The following is a 20,567-nucleotide window of genomic DNA, read 5'->3' as shown; positions in this document are numbered from 1 at the left end:
GTAAAGCACACAGACCGCCTGAATGCAAATTTCAGCTCAAACACTAAATAAGTATATGAATTCCTTGGCTATAAAATGGGGACGATGGTATTATTGTGAGAATTAACATATAAAAAGATTTTAGAATAGTAACTGGCACACAGTAACGGCTATAAAAATAGTTTTTACAAAGGTAATTCATTGTTGTAATTGTTATCATCAGGCACATAGATACAAAGCAAACTAACTGCCATGGACTCTCACTCAACTCAGAAGACAGCATAGCACAATGACAAATGTTAGTCACATTAGCTGTTATCAGAACCTGTTGTTTCTAGATTCTAAGAGTGAAGGCTCATAACCACCACCACTTATATGCAATATCCACTTTAACTAAATCTTCTGCATTTGGGATCAGATCAGGATCAGACCCATGATCCCAAAAGGAATCTTAGAAACTCTTGTTATGCAAACTGGAAATGGATCATCACAAAAAATTTCAGAGAGTTAAATATATTATCTGCTTTCTTCAGCTAAATCAAGTCCAAAGTTCCCAAGTTAATAAGCAAGAATTATAAAATAGAAATAGTTGTCTTAAGATACTGCATTTTAAATTCTCCTGTGAACTGTCAGCTAGTTGATGAAAATCGAATCTCATATACTATGGATCCTGATCTGTGTTTGTCACAACCCCTTCTGAGATCATACAACCCTTCCCTTCCTTTGCCATGCCCTTCCTTTATCCCTCAGGTACACACTCTACCCATTCTTTAAGGCCATCCCCACTCCAGAAGCCATCTTGAAGCCCTTCCAGTCAGAAGTCATTCTATCCCCTTCTGAATACCCATAGCCTTTGTTTGTGACCTCTCCTGGGATCCTTATTACTACCTACTATTCAAATTCTTTGTGCAGCCATGCCAATCTCCTTTTCTATTTATAAATTTAAGCTTCTTGAAGGACTAATCTGTGGTCTAATTTATCCTGGCCCATATCAACTGAATGGCACTGCACAAAAGAGGTGCTCAATGAACATTTGTGAATTAAGAAAAATAATCATTTTCTAAAACTATACTACTTAGAATCATTGCTTGAAATAAGCGAGTGCTTACCAATGCAATTCACTTTAAAAATACTACTATTTTTGCTATATGGAGACTAATGTGCTTTTATCAACCTTTATTTTCCAATGAGATAACAATGATAAACTAAAACAGAATAGCTATCAAAATTTTAAAAGCATTTACTCAATGCAATATAAGATACGACACTGAAATTCAGAAGCTGACATCTAATACTGATCAAATAGAATTTCAACAAAATAAGGACAAAAAAAAAATCACAAATAAAATTTTTAATTAAAATGTAATGCCTACTCTTCTGTAGTTTGCTAACCAACAGCTGAAAACATGGCAAAGCAAAAAGGGGGAAAAAATCAATAGACATGCAAATAGCCTTGAACTAAGAAAAACCTAAAAGTATCTAGATAAATCACTGACTTACTTCCAAGCTCAAGCTTTTAATATTATACTTTGTACAACAAGGTAGTAGTTTGATAGTAACCATATTCACAGGTACCCAAGTGTACAAAATCCTTCTAGATTGCCCACCAAACCTTTGTCCAGGTAGAACTAGCTAGAAACAGTATGTTGCCCCATTTCTGAGTCATATGATAGAGGGATAGTGAGCTAAGCAATTAGAGAAAATAGCTCCAGAGAAAATATTTGGAAGTTATTTTGGGAAATAGAAGAGCCTTTAAAAAAATCTTGAATGGACAGAATCCATAAATCAAGATTAAATTGGTATGCAAAAGGTATAATCTAAAATAAGAAAGAATGCCCATAGCAAAATAGCTTTCCTAAAGAGAGTACTGGTCCAGCTCTTTCCACCTGGTGATCATACCTCCAGCACTCCTTCTACTACGGTCATGAAGACATCCTTATGCTTCCTTTACGGACCATATGTAGTATTTCACTCATGCTACTCCTTTCGCTGGAAAATCTTCCTGCCTTCCTTTTTCCTTCCAAGTCCACTTCATATTTTTCCTGCCTGAAGCCTCCCCTGGCTATTTTCTACCACAATGATGCCCCTACTGTAACCCGAAGCTTTAAGATGAGGGCAAGAGCTCTGGAGTAAAAAAATTCTAGTAGCCTCACTGTGCCTAAGAGATTTTCATAGTAGATAATGAAGACCAAAAACCAAAACCAAAACCTTAAAAAATTCTACCGATTAAATGCAATGTGTATGATCATTTAAAACAAAGAAAGAAAGAAGATGGACCAGAGACCAAGTTGACCCACAGTTCTGTAATATGTCAGGGAATAACAGAAGCAGCAACCTAATGCCTCATCTAAGTCTTGATTCAGATTTATTTGACCTCAACCACTTTTTTGTTGTTGTTTTTGGCCCTCAAGGGAAGACCTAAGATCAACGAAATTATTCTGGTGAAAGATAAATAGGAGATAACATTGTGGTAAAAAATATCCAGGGATTGCCAAAAGATTAAGAACAGGTTATACCTTCCCATGACTGATTCCTTTCCTTTTTACAACTAAAAATTACAAAGATTCTGGATGAAGTCTGAAGTGTAATAGCAAACACACAGGGAGATCAGATGAGTAACTAAAGTTTTATTTAATAAAAGAAAACTAGGCATCTGCTTCCCCGTCACACTTGAGATGCTGACCTTGGAAACACGTTCTACAGATCTAAAGATGCTTAAAACATCAGATCTGAGGGGGTAAGTATTCAAAATCTTTCACACAAAAAACAGCCATACTCCCAGACCAGGGAGTGTTATCAGCTACTTTGGCTCACTACAAAGGCTCTGTGGGAATGGGTGCTACTTGCTGGTTTCTTACCTTCATTAAAGGTTTCCACACAGCGTGATCCTGGAAACTGGTTCGAAGCTGCTGCACAGATCTAGATAAACTGTGCAAACATCTACAAAGAATAATCAAAATTAGCTTCAAAAGAAGCCAAAACTTTTACTTTTCAAACACACTGCTTTGGCATTTCACTAATTACTAATATGCACGTCAAGTATATCTATAGACATTGTTAATTCAACTACTTCAGGACTTCATGGGCTTTCCAGGCTAGCTTCTCTGTGAAATGACGTTACACACTGCAGAAGTTCACCCAAGAATACTTTGAGTAACATTTGGATTCTGCGCTTACTTGGTGAAGGTCCGGAAAGGAAACAGGTTAAACACACGGCAAAGGGTTTTTATTCAGACCATTTAAAGCTCATACCTGACGGCAGCTAACCGCACCTTGACACTAGACTCAGACAAGCCAGTCACAATTCGGTCCATCATATTTTCAGTCTCAATGATCTGGAGAAAAAGGTTAATGCTGCATAAATAACAACACGAAGAGGACAAATTTCACTCTTGTAAATGCAAGTATGTTAATATCCATTAAAAGTTTAATGTTTTTAGCAAGAGTTTTTACCTCTGGAACAATCGTTTTGTGGTGGGGCAGACAGCTCATCAGAAAGGAAGGACTATCCACTAAGAACTTGCCAGACTGAACGACAGGCATGAAGGGGCAAATTATGTTTATTTTTAAAAAATACTTAAAACAGTAACTAGATGGCATAAATATTGCAGAGGTGTTACATTAACAGTATTGAGAAAAACTAAAAGATGTAACTGAGTTATCACTAGGCAGGTTCCTGCCAGAGTGAGATTCTAGAAAAATTATGGTTCACACTCAGCCCCTTATGATATGCAACCTGTGGGTTTCCGACAGAGCCACCCTGTGGCTACCTTCTTACCAAGCAAAAAGAAACTAAGCTAAATATTTAGAAAAGTAATCCTTGCCTTCTTTTTACTGTAACACTAACTCCTGTTACATGTAATCACCATAGTCACAATTTTTTTTAATTTAAAAATAAGATAGCGTGTAATTTTCCTTCATTAAGCAATAGACAGATACAAAATAAATACTGTGTGGAAGAAATTAAGCTTAATTTGTGTGGTCCTACAGAAAAACCACCTATTGGAAAAAAAGCTAATACAATCACAACCAAAATGTTAACAAAAACAACTAACATTTGTTAAGTACATCTATGTGCTGAGCATTGTGCTACTAAGCATATTACATGATCTGATTTAACCCTCTTGCAGGCATTATTATAATTATTCTCATTAGCCTGTTAGGAAACTGAAGGTTCTGGATGATACAGAGCTTGCCTGGGATCACAAAGCAGAGAGGAACTCGGGCATCTGACTCCAGAGTCCTGATTCTTAGCCATGCTTGTAATACGGACCTGGTTAGAGAACTCCTGTGCTCATAAGGTAGTCCCCAACATGAGTGACAATGTTAATGTGAGTCATTACTCCCACCTGGAAAATACCTCGCTGGGAGGTATGTGAAGATCACCTGGGGAGCTCCTTAAGCTGTAGTCCTCTTACTCCTTCCCTTCCTTAAACAGACACATGTCCCAAGGCTCTGCTCATCTCTCACTCTACATATGACAATGCTGGTACTTCAAAATCAGCTTGATATTCCCTAATCTAAAATTTTTTATTCCAAGAACAAAGTGGTGGTGGGGGGATGGGAACACAAGATTATCCTCCGAGAGCTAAGAAATGCTATTAGGCTGGCTCCAGATGCTTAGGAAACCTGGACATGACCAAGAATTTAAAGAAGCTTCTGGATAATGTTTATTGGCTACATCCAACCAAAGATGTAAATCTGCCAAGGGTCAGGACAAGTGTAGCAATCATTAGGCATATAGATTTGCTCTATGATCCTGACCAAATCATTTAACCTCCGTGGGCCTTCAGTAAAATGAGGGGCTAGAGCAATTATTACTCTACCTCCAATCATTTGCAATCAGCATGTAAAGAAAAATCATGTTTGCCTGGGCAAAACTACCATGTTATCCAGAAGCAACATGGGAAGGTAGAGTAGAAGAGACGGGACAGTACAGGCCTAGTTAGATAAGGGGTCATAAATCAGGGAGCAGGCTAGACTAAGGGCAAATAGGGCACAGCTCCTATTTACATGGCCACATTTACTTATTCAATAAATATGTGAATGCCCACCAAATGCGAGGCACAGTTTTAAAATTTGAAGATAAAATGGTGAGGCAGAAAAGCCCTTGTTCCCACCAAACTTACAGTGTAGGTTAAGCGATGCAATGAACTACTGAATGAGTGCTATAGCACTTGCTGTTAGCTAAAGCACTTTAGGAATGACAGGGACAATAGGACTTAAGGCAGACAGAATGAATTAAGTGTCCACAAAGGTAAGTGGGAAAAATACCCACTCTCAGAATGCTGGGAAATGGCCATTAATGACCATACCAGACAATACTGAGGCTTAGGCCAGCAGACAGTGGGGAACTATGTAAGCAGCCAATCATTATATAGAGCACAGTTTCATGCTTTAAGTTTCCTGGGGCTGTGGGAGCTAGTACTCTGGAGCTAGAAAATAGCTATAAACTGGCTGGTAAACCTTTCCCCTAATTTAGGATATAAAACAGTAGGACTATTTGGAGGCATTTTTCTCTTTCAGGCACAAGGTGACCCTTCTTAGGTTACAGTCTATCAAAAAATGTCTACAAGTAGGAGGCCTGTATTTGTATTCAAACTTGTTGTGGAAGGACTTTAGTAACCCTGCCAACATCTTGGAAAGCCCATTATTTGAATGACTGGCCCACCTTTTCCATCAAGATACCAGTCTGGGAGCAAGAGGGTGAAAATAATGCAAAATCAGAATGTGAAGCTAGGATTCCAATCCAAAAAGGTATCCTGAGAGGCTATGTGAATGAGCAACATGATCTAGCTGTGATTTTGTATTCTTTAGGGTATTCAGATCATCTGGTAAGGGATAAAGGAGCAATACAGTGAACACACTGACCAAAATAAAGACTAAAATGAGATTACGAAGCAGAGAAAGGTTTGGAATCACATTCAGAGAAAAAATTTTTAGGTCAGCTGGGAAGGAGTTGGCAGTGGCTGTTGCCATAGATCTCTGACCCACTGAAGGTCTAACAGCACCAGATAACTTTTTAGACCTGGGTTGGAAAGCCAAGCACAATAAAACTTGCTCTCCATGGGGCCTTTTTTTTTTCCTTTAAGATTTTATTTATTTATTTATTTGACACACAGAGATCACAAGTAGACAGAGAGACAGGCAGAGAGAGAGAGGGAAGCAGGCTCCCTGCAGAGCAGAGAACCTGATGTGGGGCTCGATCCCAGGACCCTGGGATCATGACCTGAGCTGAAGACAGAGGCTTAACCCGGTGAGCCACCCAGGCGCCCTCTATGGTGCCTTTTAACAACCTGTAGTGGGCTACAAAGCCTTGATAATGACAGAGCCAAGTCCTAGCCCCTGTAAAGGATCTTAGGTCTTTCCAGAATATAAGAGCAATGTCAAATAAAGCTTCAAGTTGTTCTGTCTCATGGTTCTGGCCAGAGATTCCTCAGCCACAGTTCAGCAAATTTGCCCTGTGGCATAGCTTATTGAATTTGCTTTAAAAAAAAAAAAAAAAAAAAAAAAGGAAGGAAGGAAGGAAGGAATAAAAGAAAGGAGGAAGGAAGGGTGGGCAGGTGGGCGGGCCCTCTGTTACACAGACACTGTGCCTGGCCAGTGGTGGACTGAATCTTCAGAGTGGAGGCGCCCTTTCTCTATCTCTGCTCTTCTAGTGGACTGGGTTGTAAATTTAACTACAGAATTAAACCACATAAAAATGATGCATCATAAACTGACGAAGTTTTAGGTTAATGGACTAGGTGCTAAGTTCTCTCTCTGCTGGTATCTTTAGTGCTCGTGACTCTATGTTTTTGCTAAGCTTTTTTCTCTGACACTGTAGCTCTTTGCAGGGGCAGAAAAGGATCTGAGGCCCCTGCCATTGGGACAGAAGAACCCTATGGCCTGTGAGAGAAAAGGGCAGTAGGCTAGAGGGTCATGGGGAAAATGCAGAATCCAGATAATCCTAAGGTTCATGGCACACATGGGAATGTTCCTAAGATGAAAATGGCGTTGACTTACAAGGGAATTCCCTAGCACTCCATGAGCCCTATTGGACTCATACCTTAGGTGTGGCCAAGTCATATACCACCCATTCCTGAGAGCCTAAAAAGAACTGGAAGAGTCAGAGTTAAAAATAAGGCCCAACTATTCTCCCAGCATGAATGAGGATGAAGCATTTTCCAGGTATTAGCAACTTCAGATTGGACCTTGAACTGTGATCAAAACAGGTCAAGCAGAGAATGTAAAAACCAGGCAAATTCTTACTGGTGTCAAGAAACTTCTCAAACAATTCAAAGTGGGTTGACTTAGGGTCAAGGGAGTTGGGATAGTAAAACAGGCATTTTCTCAGCATCAACTATTTATACTAATGTGCACAATGGTCAGGCAAATACAATTTAATTCCAGGTAGGCTTTTGTGAAAGGTTCCCAGAAAGTCTTCACAGAGGATGACAAGAGGGAACTGGCTACAAAGAGTAAAGACTTGGAATTGAACTAAGATCTAAGTGGGTAAGGTAGCAAATCCAGAAAGTCTAGTTACAGCAGCAGGGACTAAGCAGCCAAGCAAGATTCAGAACAGGGAGGTCAGGAACAAAGAGTAGGTCTGGCAAGGAAAAAGGGTCTACAATGGACACTGCACCCTGTTGGGTATGGATGGCAACCCTTTCAATTCATAAGTGTCAATGTAGACAAGTCCCAGGATACAAAGTTGAGTCTTGCTGACCAGGGGTCACCTATTTAAGGTCCAGCTCCTCATAAAACATCTTTTTTTTGAGCAGATGAGCTCTATGAACACAAGGTCTGATGTCAGTACAGTCAAGAGACTGGTTTTAGAAACATGGTAGAGGAAGGAGAGGGGTTATGAGATAACAAGTTAGATGCTAGAGTGAGATAAGCATGTACAACCAGCTTATCCGGTAGCCTGAGTAGAATCAATAGGGGCCTGAGGAGGGATCCACACTTAAAAATGGAAAACCAAACTTTCCCTAGGTTTTAGGAAGTGGCCATACTGATTTTATCACAAACTACTTAACTAAAAGACACGATGCCATGTATATAATGGAAATGCACTTAATATTTATAATTCTTGAGTACATCCTTATACCCATTCCTTTATTAAAACAGAAGAGCAAAACAAATACACCCCAACAGTACACGGCCTTCCACAAATCAAGCTAGGGGCAGCTGCAATGCTTGCTCCTAGAGAGGTTCACCCTGGAACCCAATTCCTCGACTGCATTCTTCTCAATGCCACTGACGGCAGCAGACATAACTATCCGAAGGAATTAAAAACATGTATAGTTAAGTTTTCAATTGAATAATGTTAAAATCTTAAGGGATTTTAGAAATAAACTCCTCCTCAGTTCATCACTGAGGTCTTTGAAATTCAGGAAGATTAAGTCCCTGGTCAAGATTCTCCAGGCAAACTGGGACAGTGGTAGGGCTCCACTGGGTTTTCTTACTTCTAGTGTGAGATCCATTTCACTTGCTGTGCTTAAGGATGAAATTTTTGCTTAGCCTTAGTAACTAAATTGAGATCTGACCTGGGAAACTGGGAGAAAAGTAGTTAAAAAGATAGCAGTGCTTAAAAAGAAAGAAAGAAAGAAAGAAAGAAAAGAAAGAAAGAAAAGAGAAAATAAAAGAAAAGAAAAAAGAAAAGAAAAGAAAAGAAAATGTTATTAGTACTGTGGAAACTACAGCCTATATACTGACATCCTAGGCCAATAAAAATTAATATACTATACAAGACAAGAGAGGTCATCATTAATAAACTGAAATGACAAAGGTACAATTCATAGGGCCCCCAAAGAGAGAGAATAAAAATCAATGATTCAGCTTTAGTTGGGGGTAAAAATGCCAAAGGTGGGAGAGAATGGAAGCCAATGAAGAAAAGGTAAGCCAAGGAAACACTGTGAAAAAAGCCACAAGAGTGAGTTCCACTGATTTTTCAACTCAGTTCCCTGATGATTTGATCTCCATTCTAGAATCAGTGTCTAGCTTCTGTAGATACTAACTAAACAGAATATTCTACTGTTCTCAGGCCATAAGCCCCATCTGTTCTGGATAAGAACTGTAGGCTTTCCCACCCACAGTCTATTCTATGTACTATCTTTGCTGCTGCTCCAACGTAAGATTTTGACATTTTCCTCAAGCAAAGGGTAGTTTCTACCAAAGGCTCTTTTTTTTCTAAAAGATACACAGCTTCTCTTAGGACAAATAGCTGATCAACCCATTATATTCCTGAGTCTCAGGAAACATTTTACGAAGTACTTCTTCCCTTCTCTCAAGAGGTCTTCCATTGCTACCCACTCCCACATTCATATCAAATTTCTCAAACTCCATGATCTTTGGACATAGGGGGTGGGAGGAAATAGTTAACTTCTCTCAGCCAGAGAAGTAAAAGCCAAAACATCCCAAGAGTTGATCTACAAGGCCTCCTTTTGGTCCTTTTTCCTAAAGACACTGAATTAAATTAACATCTAACTCCTCTTACAGGCCAAATGGGAATGGTATCACTTCATTTTAGGAGTGGAGGACAAAGAAGAGAGATCGTTCTTGCAGTGGACACATTCTTAACCTTATAGATTTCATTCTTGCTTTTAAGTCTCTTTAAGTGGTATTTTGTAATTTGTACCTCAGGACCTTTTTCTCTTCTTAAGAGCTAAGCAACTTAAGTGTTCCCTAATGTTAAATGTTTAGAAGAAATACTCAAAGTTCTAAACTTCTCTACACTTTGGAAAGAAGTTGGCCCAACATCTCCTTCTCATAAAACCAAACACACCATGTCAGAAATACTTATGACATCTAAAAATAAATCAACACGTTCTCAAAAAATATTTCTCTACATACAAAAGTTCAAAAGTTCAATTTTTAAATTTTAAATTTAAAACTCAACTATCAGCTTAATGGCAAAACAAAACCTAAATAGCTGTTACTTTAAATAACAGGACTAGAAACTTCCCCTCCACCTTTTACTGTTTTCCAGGGATCTGAATGACGCACTGCCCCAAGAACTGTGCAACACAATGGCCCTGCTCAATCCCTACTCCTCTACATACACAGCTGTGTATGCAACAGTCTTAATTATCCTATAGGTTGGCTGGCTGAATTTTCACGTCCAGACTTACACAATTGACTCATAAATACAAGCACAGCATCCACTATTTGCCAGGTAATGCTTCTACGGAGTTTACATTCTAGTTACAAACATTGTTTGACAAGGGATAACTATTAAAAGAAGATACAAGGATTTCAAAATGTTGCTTTAAGTTTAAATCTATTCCATAAGGAAGCTATCTACAAAATAAAATGCTGAAACAGTACTTCAGTTACATCATTCATTCTGGATGCTTCTAGGACATTAGTTTATAATGTGATCACATGTAGACAGTGCCCTTAGAAAAACATTTCCAACTGATAAAGAAAGAACAGAGATATGAAGATTCTTTATTCTGTGGGTCAAAACTTCTGAAACAACTTATTTTAATATTTTAGAAGGAGAAGGTGAGAATGCTTTCAAATACTCTTATTTTAGATGAGACTATTATATAAGATATATTATCTAAATAATATATAATGTAAATAATACATATTATACTATGACATACACTGATGAAACTGACATACACTGATTATTATATAATGACTCTTCCAGATTCATTCAGAATAGGCTATTTTAATTACAGCCATATCTTAATCATATGTGGCTGTACCAATCATGGCAAAACTGGCTTTCAATGTGGACAACACTTTTTATCGCACATGAGGCTCTGGAATTATTATGTAGCAATTTAGTGTCTCATCTCCTTAACTACTTTAAATTTTGAGCTCCTAAAAGGTACACACCAGTGTTCTTCATTCCTGGACACACAGGAGGAGGTACATATTGTAAATGCCAGATGAATAAATGGGACTAATAAAAGCATCTCACTACCTACTTTGTACCAAAAGCTATGTGAGAAAATAGACACGTTTTTCTGAATCTGATGCTTTGCAACCAGCTAATAAAAGCTATTAAGTTCTCTCAATTCACAGCATTTTCTTTTTCAACTACTTTGACTATCGCACATTCTCCTGTGAATTTTCTTGCCATTTCATACCATAATTTGGCTCTAGGAATGGTATTTAACTTTACATGAGTAAAGTAACAGTTAACAGCATGGGCTTTGGAGTCAGAGACTGGGATAGAATGTAGGTGGTGTCACTTACTATCTGGGTGGCCTTGGTCAAATTGCTTATTTCCTGATCTGCAACAGCTATCTCACAGGGTTATATGAGGCTTAAGGGGAGATAACGCGCTAATGCCTACCACTGTGTCTAGCACATAGTAAATGCTCAATAAATGGTAGCGGTTATATTAAAATTAGATTTCCTAAACAGATTATCTGATATTTATATCTGAATTATGTAATTGTTCTATGCCCCCATACCACATAACCCAATGCTTCATATGTCACAAAGGTTGAATAGATGTTTGCTTAATACACACACTGGACCTTTATTTTTCTCTTTGACATGGTGAAATATCTTATTGAGGCAACTTTGCTGACCAATACACAGGACATAATGTTTCCTACCATAAACCAATGTATAGCTATTATCCAATTTGTCTGGGGTCCGTTATATGCCAAAATCATTCAAACAAGGGAATCAGCATGTAGAAAAGTATCCAGTGACCATGACATATCATCAACACTTGATGATACTTCTCTTTCAGGAAGTTAGACAATTGATCTCACCCTCCCCTGACTTTTGTGTGGCCCCATTTCTTTCTACAGTCCATTACAAAGAGGCAAACAGGAAACACAATTTTTCACCTAACTGGTTTATGATCATTTATATTTAGCTATGCATTATTAGCACAGGGTGGGCAAACTTATTTTAGGCTTTGTGGCATATGATTGTGTTGCCAACTACTCAACCTGCCACTGAAGTGTAAAACAGCCACAGGCAACACAGAAACAAATCAATATGGCTATATTCCATAGAATTTTATGAACATTTTATCAACTAGACTTCAATAACGCTGACAAAAAGTAGAAAAAAAACCTTTATGGATACAAATTTGAATTTAATTTATTTCTCAAATGTCAGGAAATATTCTTTTGATTTTTTTCCCACCAACCATATAAAATGCAAAAACCATTCTGACCTGGCAGGTTATAGAATTATTACATAGGTATTAAGTACCTACAGGGTACAGTTTGCCAAGCCCTGTGCTAGCATTTATAATCCTGGGAAAAAGTGTAAGAGCAATGGTCCTGGTTCATCACAAACTCAATTTTCTCAAGGTCTACTATTCCACAAATATTGTATCATCACAAATATTTCATTCATTTCCAGACAGAACATTCTGAAAGCTAATTTTAGTTCCAAAAATCTAATAAAGATCATATTTTAACCCATCTTGTGGTTTTCATCTTAGATTGTAAACAACAAAATAACCAACTTGTACTTCACATTTTAAGAACAAGAATTATAATTAATGGTTTATGCAATGACAACACAAATAACATAATATTCAATTTTATGTCCCCACTTAATGAAACTCAAATAAAAATCCATTACTTGATTATATAAATACCTCTATTATGTACATAGCATTATCACTCCCAGGTTTGCTTCTTTCAGAGTTGAAGGCCAAGGGTCTCAATACTGTGGGCAAGTGGCAAAACCTGGTATGGTCATGGTTAACTCTAAAAATACTTACCATTATGAAAGAATGTTGCAGAGTTCATTTAAAATTCTTTGGTAGATTAGCTTTAAGAAGATAACTAACAATTTAACCACAGATTAAGTCAAGGAATTCTGAATTCTGCATGAATTTGCTATACTCAGTGGCAAAGCCAAGTCCTGAAGGGTGCCACTTCTGTGGTACCGTCGAAAACTTTCAACATGTTCGTTTCAGGCGTTTGTTTCAACATGCAGGCCAAGGCTCAGAAATAATTCCTTGCATCTGCCCAATTTCATGGCAGAGACAATTACAGAATTTTGACACTGTGACTTTTAAATGACCATTTAAAATTACTGAACTTTGCAAAAATATTTAAAAATAGAAATTCACGGTATAATTACACTGTTACCCAGAAAACCAACTAGTAATAAAATCTACCTACAACCCATGATAAAAATGTTCAAAAGTGAAATATTTAAGTTTTTTATAGCAGAAAAATATAAGGAAAAACTAATCTATGTTTATCAATATATTTTAAAATCTTGTAACTTTAAAAATACTGAAGAACTTGTATTTGTTCAAAATTTGAACATATATGTTTGAGATATGATTTTATACAAATGATGATGCTTTGGAGAAATGACATCTGAGGCAATCATGGACAGCAGTACTTAGGTAACCAAAATCAGGTAAAACTTGGACTCTTCAATTTTCTGAAGACATCTATTACCTACAATTTTACCAATTATTGATATATATTGCAATATTCAACTTAACTCCAAGAAAATATTATATTTGGTGCTTTGGATACCATACTATAGCGATGGCATCAAACAGTTTTGAAAACCAGTATTTTAAATATGTTTTAAAATATAAGAGTAAAAAGACATCTCCTCCTTAATGAGAGATGAACTAAAGAAAGGGCCTATGCTTCTGAAGTATAAATATTCTTTTTACTAGAATGAATAATAGTTTTGGAAATTTATAGCATAAGCATCACTATCTTCATTGCAAACTTTTTAAAAATTTATGCTCCAATGCTGTTTAGCTCTTCTAATACACTTAAAAATATATATTTATTTTTATTCTTCCAATTAAGTCATTTAAGATATTCTAACAAATGCTTCCTTTTATTGAGCACTTACAGTCACCCTGCTAAATATTTTAAATACTTTAGATCTCATCCTCACAATGACCCTGCAGATATAGCTTCCTTTTCTGGGAAAAAGAGGGTAGAAGACAAATTCTCCTTCTTTGTTTTCCTTTTATTTTCTCTGCCTTAAAAAACAAAACAAACAAACAAACAAAAAAACACTGTTCAGTTGGGAAAAGAAAAAACATCTCACCCTTGGCTACTGTCTTCATATTTATCATGTAAAACATCTGTGACTGGATGATTTTTTTCCACTCCAAGGAAAAAAAACTTAAAAGAGTTTATGTTTTCAATTCTTGAAAATATAAAAGGCATTTAGAAAACATTAAAGATAACAAAAATATTAAATTATTAATTTCTAACTTGATTCAAGGATAGCTATACTGATATCACCATGTTCATTTTAATTAGTTCCCAATAATTCTTTGAACCCCTAGCAAATTCTTACTGTTCATTTCTTACTTTTCTCTGACTTACTGAGTTTTTATTATAAATGCTGAGTTTTAAGGCTGTGTTTTACTGCTCTTTATCTCGCCTCTGCTTTCCACTGGACAATGTTTCTACAATGTAGGAAGTTCAATCAATCAATGTAGAATCAAATTACTAATCATAAAAAATCTGATATTCAGATAGTATTTTACACAGATACATATTACTTGCAGAATAGGTTGATTTCTAAGAGGCTAATTCCTATAAACCAAATCATATCTTTATCCCTACAGGGAAAAAAACAAAAAATTGGTCCAGATTCACAGTTGCGAATGCTATAAATTTTTTTAAACTCATACATTTATACATCAGAAGAACCCCTAAGAAATAATAGTAAAAACCATTTCAAAATTAAACTACCATACCATAAAACATGTTCTCTTTGATCTATTATAAAAATGAGAAGACACACCCTTGGAATTGTCTACCTTTTGAAAAATGGGAGTTTCTTACATTTTCTCTATGCTAAATGTAGTGAAACCCCTTGACTATATGGTCAGATATAGATTCCCTGTATTTTAAGGCTCATCTCTTCACAAATCTGTGTAACTGCTAATAAAGTTATGTTAAGTTCTCAATGCAAAAACACCCATATATAATTGGATTAAGGGTGCTTAATGCAATTTTACAATATGGTTCACTCATCCATTTGTCCATTCATTCATTTTTTCCATTCATTCATTTTTTTCATCCATTCTTCAAATATGTATTAGTGCCAACTATGCACCTGGCAATGTTGTAGATGCTGGGAATACAGTGATAAGCAAAAACATAAAAAATCCCTGCCCTCCATGGAGCTTACATTCTAGTTCCTCAAAATGGATCTACAGCTAAAATATAAGCACTCAAAATGCAAGAGGAAAATTTTCTGTAAGGCTCCATCAGTCAGATACCTCAAAGGAGCAAAGGCTACAATAGTACTACACTTAACATTTGTAATGTGCCTTTCTTTTACCAAAAATAAAAATCACACTATGTTAAGTTTATTAACTTCCTTGAATTTTAATTTATATTTACTACTTCCAGTTTTCCTCAATTTACACTTTCTCTTTCTGATAAATTCTACTAGTTCCTTGAAGAGCGTAAAAGTGAAACAATCCTTTCAAATTTCCAACCTAATTGATGATCAACAGATATTTATCAAGTGATGGTCTTCTTAAGAGCCATTTTTTATTATAAAGGACTTGGCTTCACAATTAAAGGACTGTTTGCCACTGCTGCCTCTAAAGGACTTAACCACTGACTGGAGTTTTGACTGGGAATGGCAGTATTTGAAGTAATCTTAAGTATCTTAACTTCTTTCTTTTGTTACTGTCCCATTAACCGAACATATAACATATGCTTCTTAGTCAGCATTAACATGTGGTTAAGACCATCATTAGAAACTAGACTTTGCCCATGGCAGAGATTACAGCTAATCTTGACCTGGCATGGCTGCCAGTACACTTAATGTGCCCTGGACCCTTCTTCCACTGAGCTCTCAATTGCTGCCTCTGCCCTTGCTTTCTCCAACCAAAATCTTTCAATTATACTAAGTTGAATATGGCCAGACCACACCTGTTGTCAAGCTCAGTGGTCCTTCATCTTTCCTTGGGCTTCTCCCTCCTTATGTCACAGCCAAGAGTAGTGTTCCCCACTTTCAATTGCAGATTTTTCCACCCTCCTTCACTTTCTAACAGGACACTGGGAAACTGGGAAATTTAGAAGTATACCACAGAGTGATAAAGGATGCAAAGCCAGGAATCCCAATACCAACTTTGCTCTGCACAGAAGGATACTGAAAGATTCAAGCAGATTAAAGGAAATGCCACTCTGTGTATGGTTTCTGCATTTTCATTTCTATATTTATTCAACAAATATTTATTGAGTGCTTATTAAGTTCCAAGGACTGTTATACAGTTGGTTTCTTTTAATGGGAATACACTATCACCACTCCAATGCAGGAGTGGTAAATTTCTGATCTACAGGTCATGTTCAGTCCTTAGCTTCATTTTTTCCAGCCTAGAGAGAATGATCAAGAAACAAAATCACAGCAGGACTTTAGAAGTCTCCAGAAGCAAGAAGACAGACTAAATCTATGATGAGAGAAGGCCTGTATCTTTTTCCTTTATTGCTGTGCACACCCGTCTCTACCTCTTTACTCTGGTTTTCTCTTCTTCATTTTGCCTCATTTCTTTAACTGGCCATTTTAGGGTAATGGGATATATAGATTATCTCCTGTATTTACTGAATTGCATTCTCATTTTTCATTTAAAAGGCAGACCAAATTAACATTTCATATTTTTATCCTAAACAAAAAGGCTTTTCATTGCTTTTGTTTGGAGGAGTGGGGAGAATAGGTCTACAGCCCTTGAAATTTCTTTCACAGAGTCTCCACTCATTAATTCAGTAAACTGAAATTCCATCTCAACAAGCATAAATATTGCATTAAAAAATAAAACAATAATAAACATTGTCTTCAAGAATCTACACAAAAAGGGAATACAATCAAAGTTTAGAAGGCATAAGTATAAAAGGTAATTAAATATTTCATGGAGAAAGTAGTAAAAATCTATCCAGATAATTATTTTGACAAAGAAATGGAATAGAAATAAATGCATTCAAAGGAAGAGTTATCATTTTACCATTTTTTATACACTGAAAATAAAGATTTCCCACTCCTAAGAACCGTTTTCATGCAGTTTTTATCACAAAATTATTTTATATTTTCTGTTTTACAATTTCTCTCTTCAGTAGTTGCTATAAACTGTAAATTATTCAAACACTTAATTTCCCAGATTAAATATCTTCCTAAAAACTCTATAAATCCCCATTACATAAGAATGTCACAGTATCTTTTCTTTACCACACAAAAAACTATAATAATTATAACTTGTTCTTTATTTGTCATCTTTCTACAGAAGTTATCAGGATTAAGCCTTACCAGTAAATTATACACATTATGAATACAAGTTTTAATACTGATCAGACTATTACGTTGCAAGTATTTCTAGAACATGATATCACAAATTAAGTCATTAGTTCCAAAACAATAGTTTATTAACAAAAAAGTACAAAGAAGTACAAATGGACATCCTATTTCCCCCCATTATGGTCCATCTATCTATCTCCCTTTCAGTCCATGGCACAGCCTTCTTGAGCTAAAAGAATAGGTAAAATACTTCTCTTCCCAATGGGCCTAATAACCATCTAAAACCAAATCATTATGTATTTAAGTTATACAGTCCATGTCAATTTTTTAAAAAATGTTTTATCTCTATGTTGCCATAAAAGCCTCTTCCCCTGCAATATACCATGTACCTAAGCTGAATGAAACATATCAATATCAACATCCATAAATCATGCTTACACATAGGGAATATCAGATCATTAGTATATTTGCCTTGAAGTAACAGATTACAAATGAAAGAAGTGTCAAAAAGGATTTTCATAGATATTTACTAAACACTTCAAGTCAAAAACATCTTGTTAACTGAACTAAATTGAGATACATGGAAAGCATTCAGTTTAGTTGTGTTTTTTGCACTGATTTATAAATCAAAGCTACTCACATATCTAATCAATTATTTCAATTTTCTTCAATAATGGTTCCTTTCCAATTTATTTCAATAAACCTACAGTTTTTCCCCTATTTCTCTCTATACAAGCCCAAAGTACTTCTCTGAATCATGGTAAATTCCCAATACTTTTTGATTTTCCTCACAGGGCTTTAGATGGGAGTATAATCACCATGTTTCAGTAAATAATGCCCAATTTCCTCTTTCTGCTATAATTCATCAAGACAGATTATGTGGACCAATTTACTGATGTTCCTAAAAGCCATGTGTAAAATTTATTAGATGATGTATTTTTTTTGAGTGGTAAGCTCCAGCCTTTTGGTTTGTGGAGGCAGCCAGGTCAGAGCTTATCACTTTCTTTTAGTCCCTGCTTAGAACTATTCTATAAAGAACACGAGTTCAGTGTTAGACTAGGCTGTAGTAACATAAGGTGCTAGACCAGTGACACATTTTTTTGGGAACTGGAAAATTCAGATGACCACTCACTAAACATAAAATCATTATTCCACAAAGATTTTATTCACATCAAACTTGCACAGCAGCAAAAAAAAAAAAAAAAATCAAAACATAACTAAGCCACATATCAAAGAACAATATACAATAAAGATTTGAATTTCTCAATGGCATTGGAAAGTTTTTCCATAAATAACATTTACAATTCTAGTGTTAGAACTTTCAAGGTGTCTAAAGCTTCACAGTGCTAGAATTGATTTTTATCAGAACACATGCAAAAATGTGCAACATAATAATTCATATTAATGACAGAAAAAAGCACACCAATTATTTGTCATTCCAGCACGGCCATGCCACTCTATGTTCTAAAAACAAACAACCCCCAAATCCGGGTCCCATTCATTCTTCAATTATGCCTTTAGTCACTCTGCTTTATTATATTCAAACAGTCACTGTTAGTGCTCTTCACCACGACTTTCAGGTTGACGTCACTCCCTGCCTGCTGGCTGTCAGGACTGGGGGACGCCCCTCTCCCAGACTCACCTTCTTCCGGATGTCTTCATCGTTTGCTCCTAGAGAGGCATAGAGCTTGAATGCAGCCTGGCGGAGTTCATGAGCATGTTTTAAGTCATGATCAAGCTATGGAAGGGGAAAAAAGGTATATTGCAACTCAGTCCACAAACCTAATTTTCAATAAAACTGAGTAGAAATAAAAATTTTTGAAAAAAAAATTTGAACTATTAAGATATTAATGCTCTCATTGACTTCTTGATTACTTCTGGGTTCTGTTCATGTATGACTAAGACCTTGCTGTGTTTGTGTCAGCATGACCTGGAATGTGTGCAGTGTGCTTCTAAGAGTGAACACCATAACACTTGACACTGGTATATGAAAAGTCTTTGTGAACCTCTGACCCTTAAAAACGTAGTGCTCCCAGATGGCAGCTTTAGTGGCACTGATGCTTGCTTACAACAGCTCTTTGAAAGCTCTCAAAAACTAGGCACTCGGGCTTTTTTAGCCCCCAGACTACAGCTGATAATGTGAGTACTGCTGCAACCAGGTCTCTAGGAGATTTTCTTAAACACTAAGAGCAGTGCTAGCCCAATTTCAGCATTTAACAAGATTTTAGAAAGAGGAAAACCTTTGTGAAAATCCTTAATAAACAATACACCATGGTAGTCATTACTATGTTATCTATTATAATTATCTGATATTTATGTTCAGAGATTTTTTGATAAGTTTAAGGTTACTCACTGGTATGAAACAATTAAATGCTATCTTTCCACATGCATAACTGGCTAGGTTATCAGTTCTTCTGTACAACTGATTTATCATTAAACTACCACAAAAATGAAATAGAAGCATGTTCTCATGACACTTTCATTGACTAAATACAAATCAGTAAATATATAAGGCATATCGATAATGTAAATAATTTATAACTAATTCATCCAAATGACTACCACTCCAAATGAGTTGCCTTGAAAAGGTTCATCTTTATGCAATGATATAAGTATTGTTTATAACCTTCTGAGATCTTATTTTGAAACTTCCTAATAAAGAACTAAGTGGCATATTAGGTAGAAAACCCTAAATTCATCAGTTAAGAGTTTTATTAAATTGTCACTGACTGTGGTATATGAAGATGGGGAAATAAATCTAGCTGGGTAACATTATTTAGGGTAACAAATAACAACAACAGGGATGCCTGGGTGGCTCAGTTGTTAAGTGTCTGTCTTCAGCTCAAGTCGTGATCTCATGTCTGACTCCCTGTTCAGTGGGGAGTCCGTTTCTCCTCTCCTTCTGTCCCTTCCCCCCACTCGTGCTCTCTTTCCCTCTCTCTCTCAAATAATGTAATTAAAAAAACAAACAAAAAACCAAAAAAAGCCAAGTAACAACAATAGTAGTTTCAAAAGTATTTTGACCAAAGCAGGCAATGATGAATTATGGGAGTAACTCCCCAATATACAACACTCATTTTTATGAATAAGTTCTAAAATATCTATTCTTAAAGTCTTAAATACTTTCAAGTCAAAACATATATTAGAATATGGACTTGGCTTAACATATACCATGAAAATCACACATTTATTAACATGTAAGAATTTTTCACTATGGGTCTAGTATCTATATTTTTATGGTCAGAAACCACTATATAACCCATCATCAAAAATAAAGATGACAAACATATTCAAGGTTTGGTATAAAAGATCATTTAAAAAATTATTACTATTCTAGTTTTCTGTGAGGGAAATAAAATGGAAAAACCCTAACAGAG

At 36.1% G+C, this 20,567-nt stretch overlaps 1 protein-coding gene across 3 annotated transcripts in view; it reads right to left on the bottom strand.

Annotated features, from left to right (window-relative positions):
* The window catches only part of LOC111155001 (armadillo repeat containing 8), a 111,732-nt gene that overhangs the window by 30,349 nt on the left and 60,816 nt on the right, over positions 1-20,567 (bottom strand). For all 3 annotated transcript variants that reach the window (XR_002641115.1, XM_022514992.1, XM_022514993.1), the window contains exons 12-14: positions 18,833-18,928; positions 3,232-3,314; positions 2,838-2,919 (exon numbers count right to left, since the gene is read on the bottom strand). Coding sequence is in view for 2 of the 3 variants with exons in the window: in XM_022514992.1 (XP_022370700.1) it covers positions 2,838-2,919; positions 3,232-3,314; positions 18,833-18,928 (261 nt within the window). In the remaining variant the exon portion in view is untranslated. The remainder of the gene's footprint in view (positions 1-2,837; positions 2,920-3,231; positions 3,315-18,832; positions 18,929-20,567) is intronic.

Source organism: Enhydra lutris, unplaced genomic scaffold, assembly GCF_002288905.1.
Source record: "Enhydra lutris kenyoni isolate GAN:26980312 unplaced genomic scaffold, ASM228890v2 scaffoldscaffold39, whole genome shotgun sequence".
Taxonomy (NCBI): domain Eukaryota; kingdom Metazoa; phylum Chordata; class Mammalia; order Carnivora; family Mustelidae; genus Enhydra; species Enhydra lutris.
Note: the sequence above shows the minus strand (reverse complement) of the source record. Positions and strands in the feature narration are given on the sequence as shown.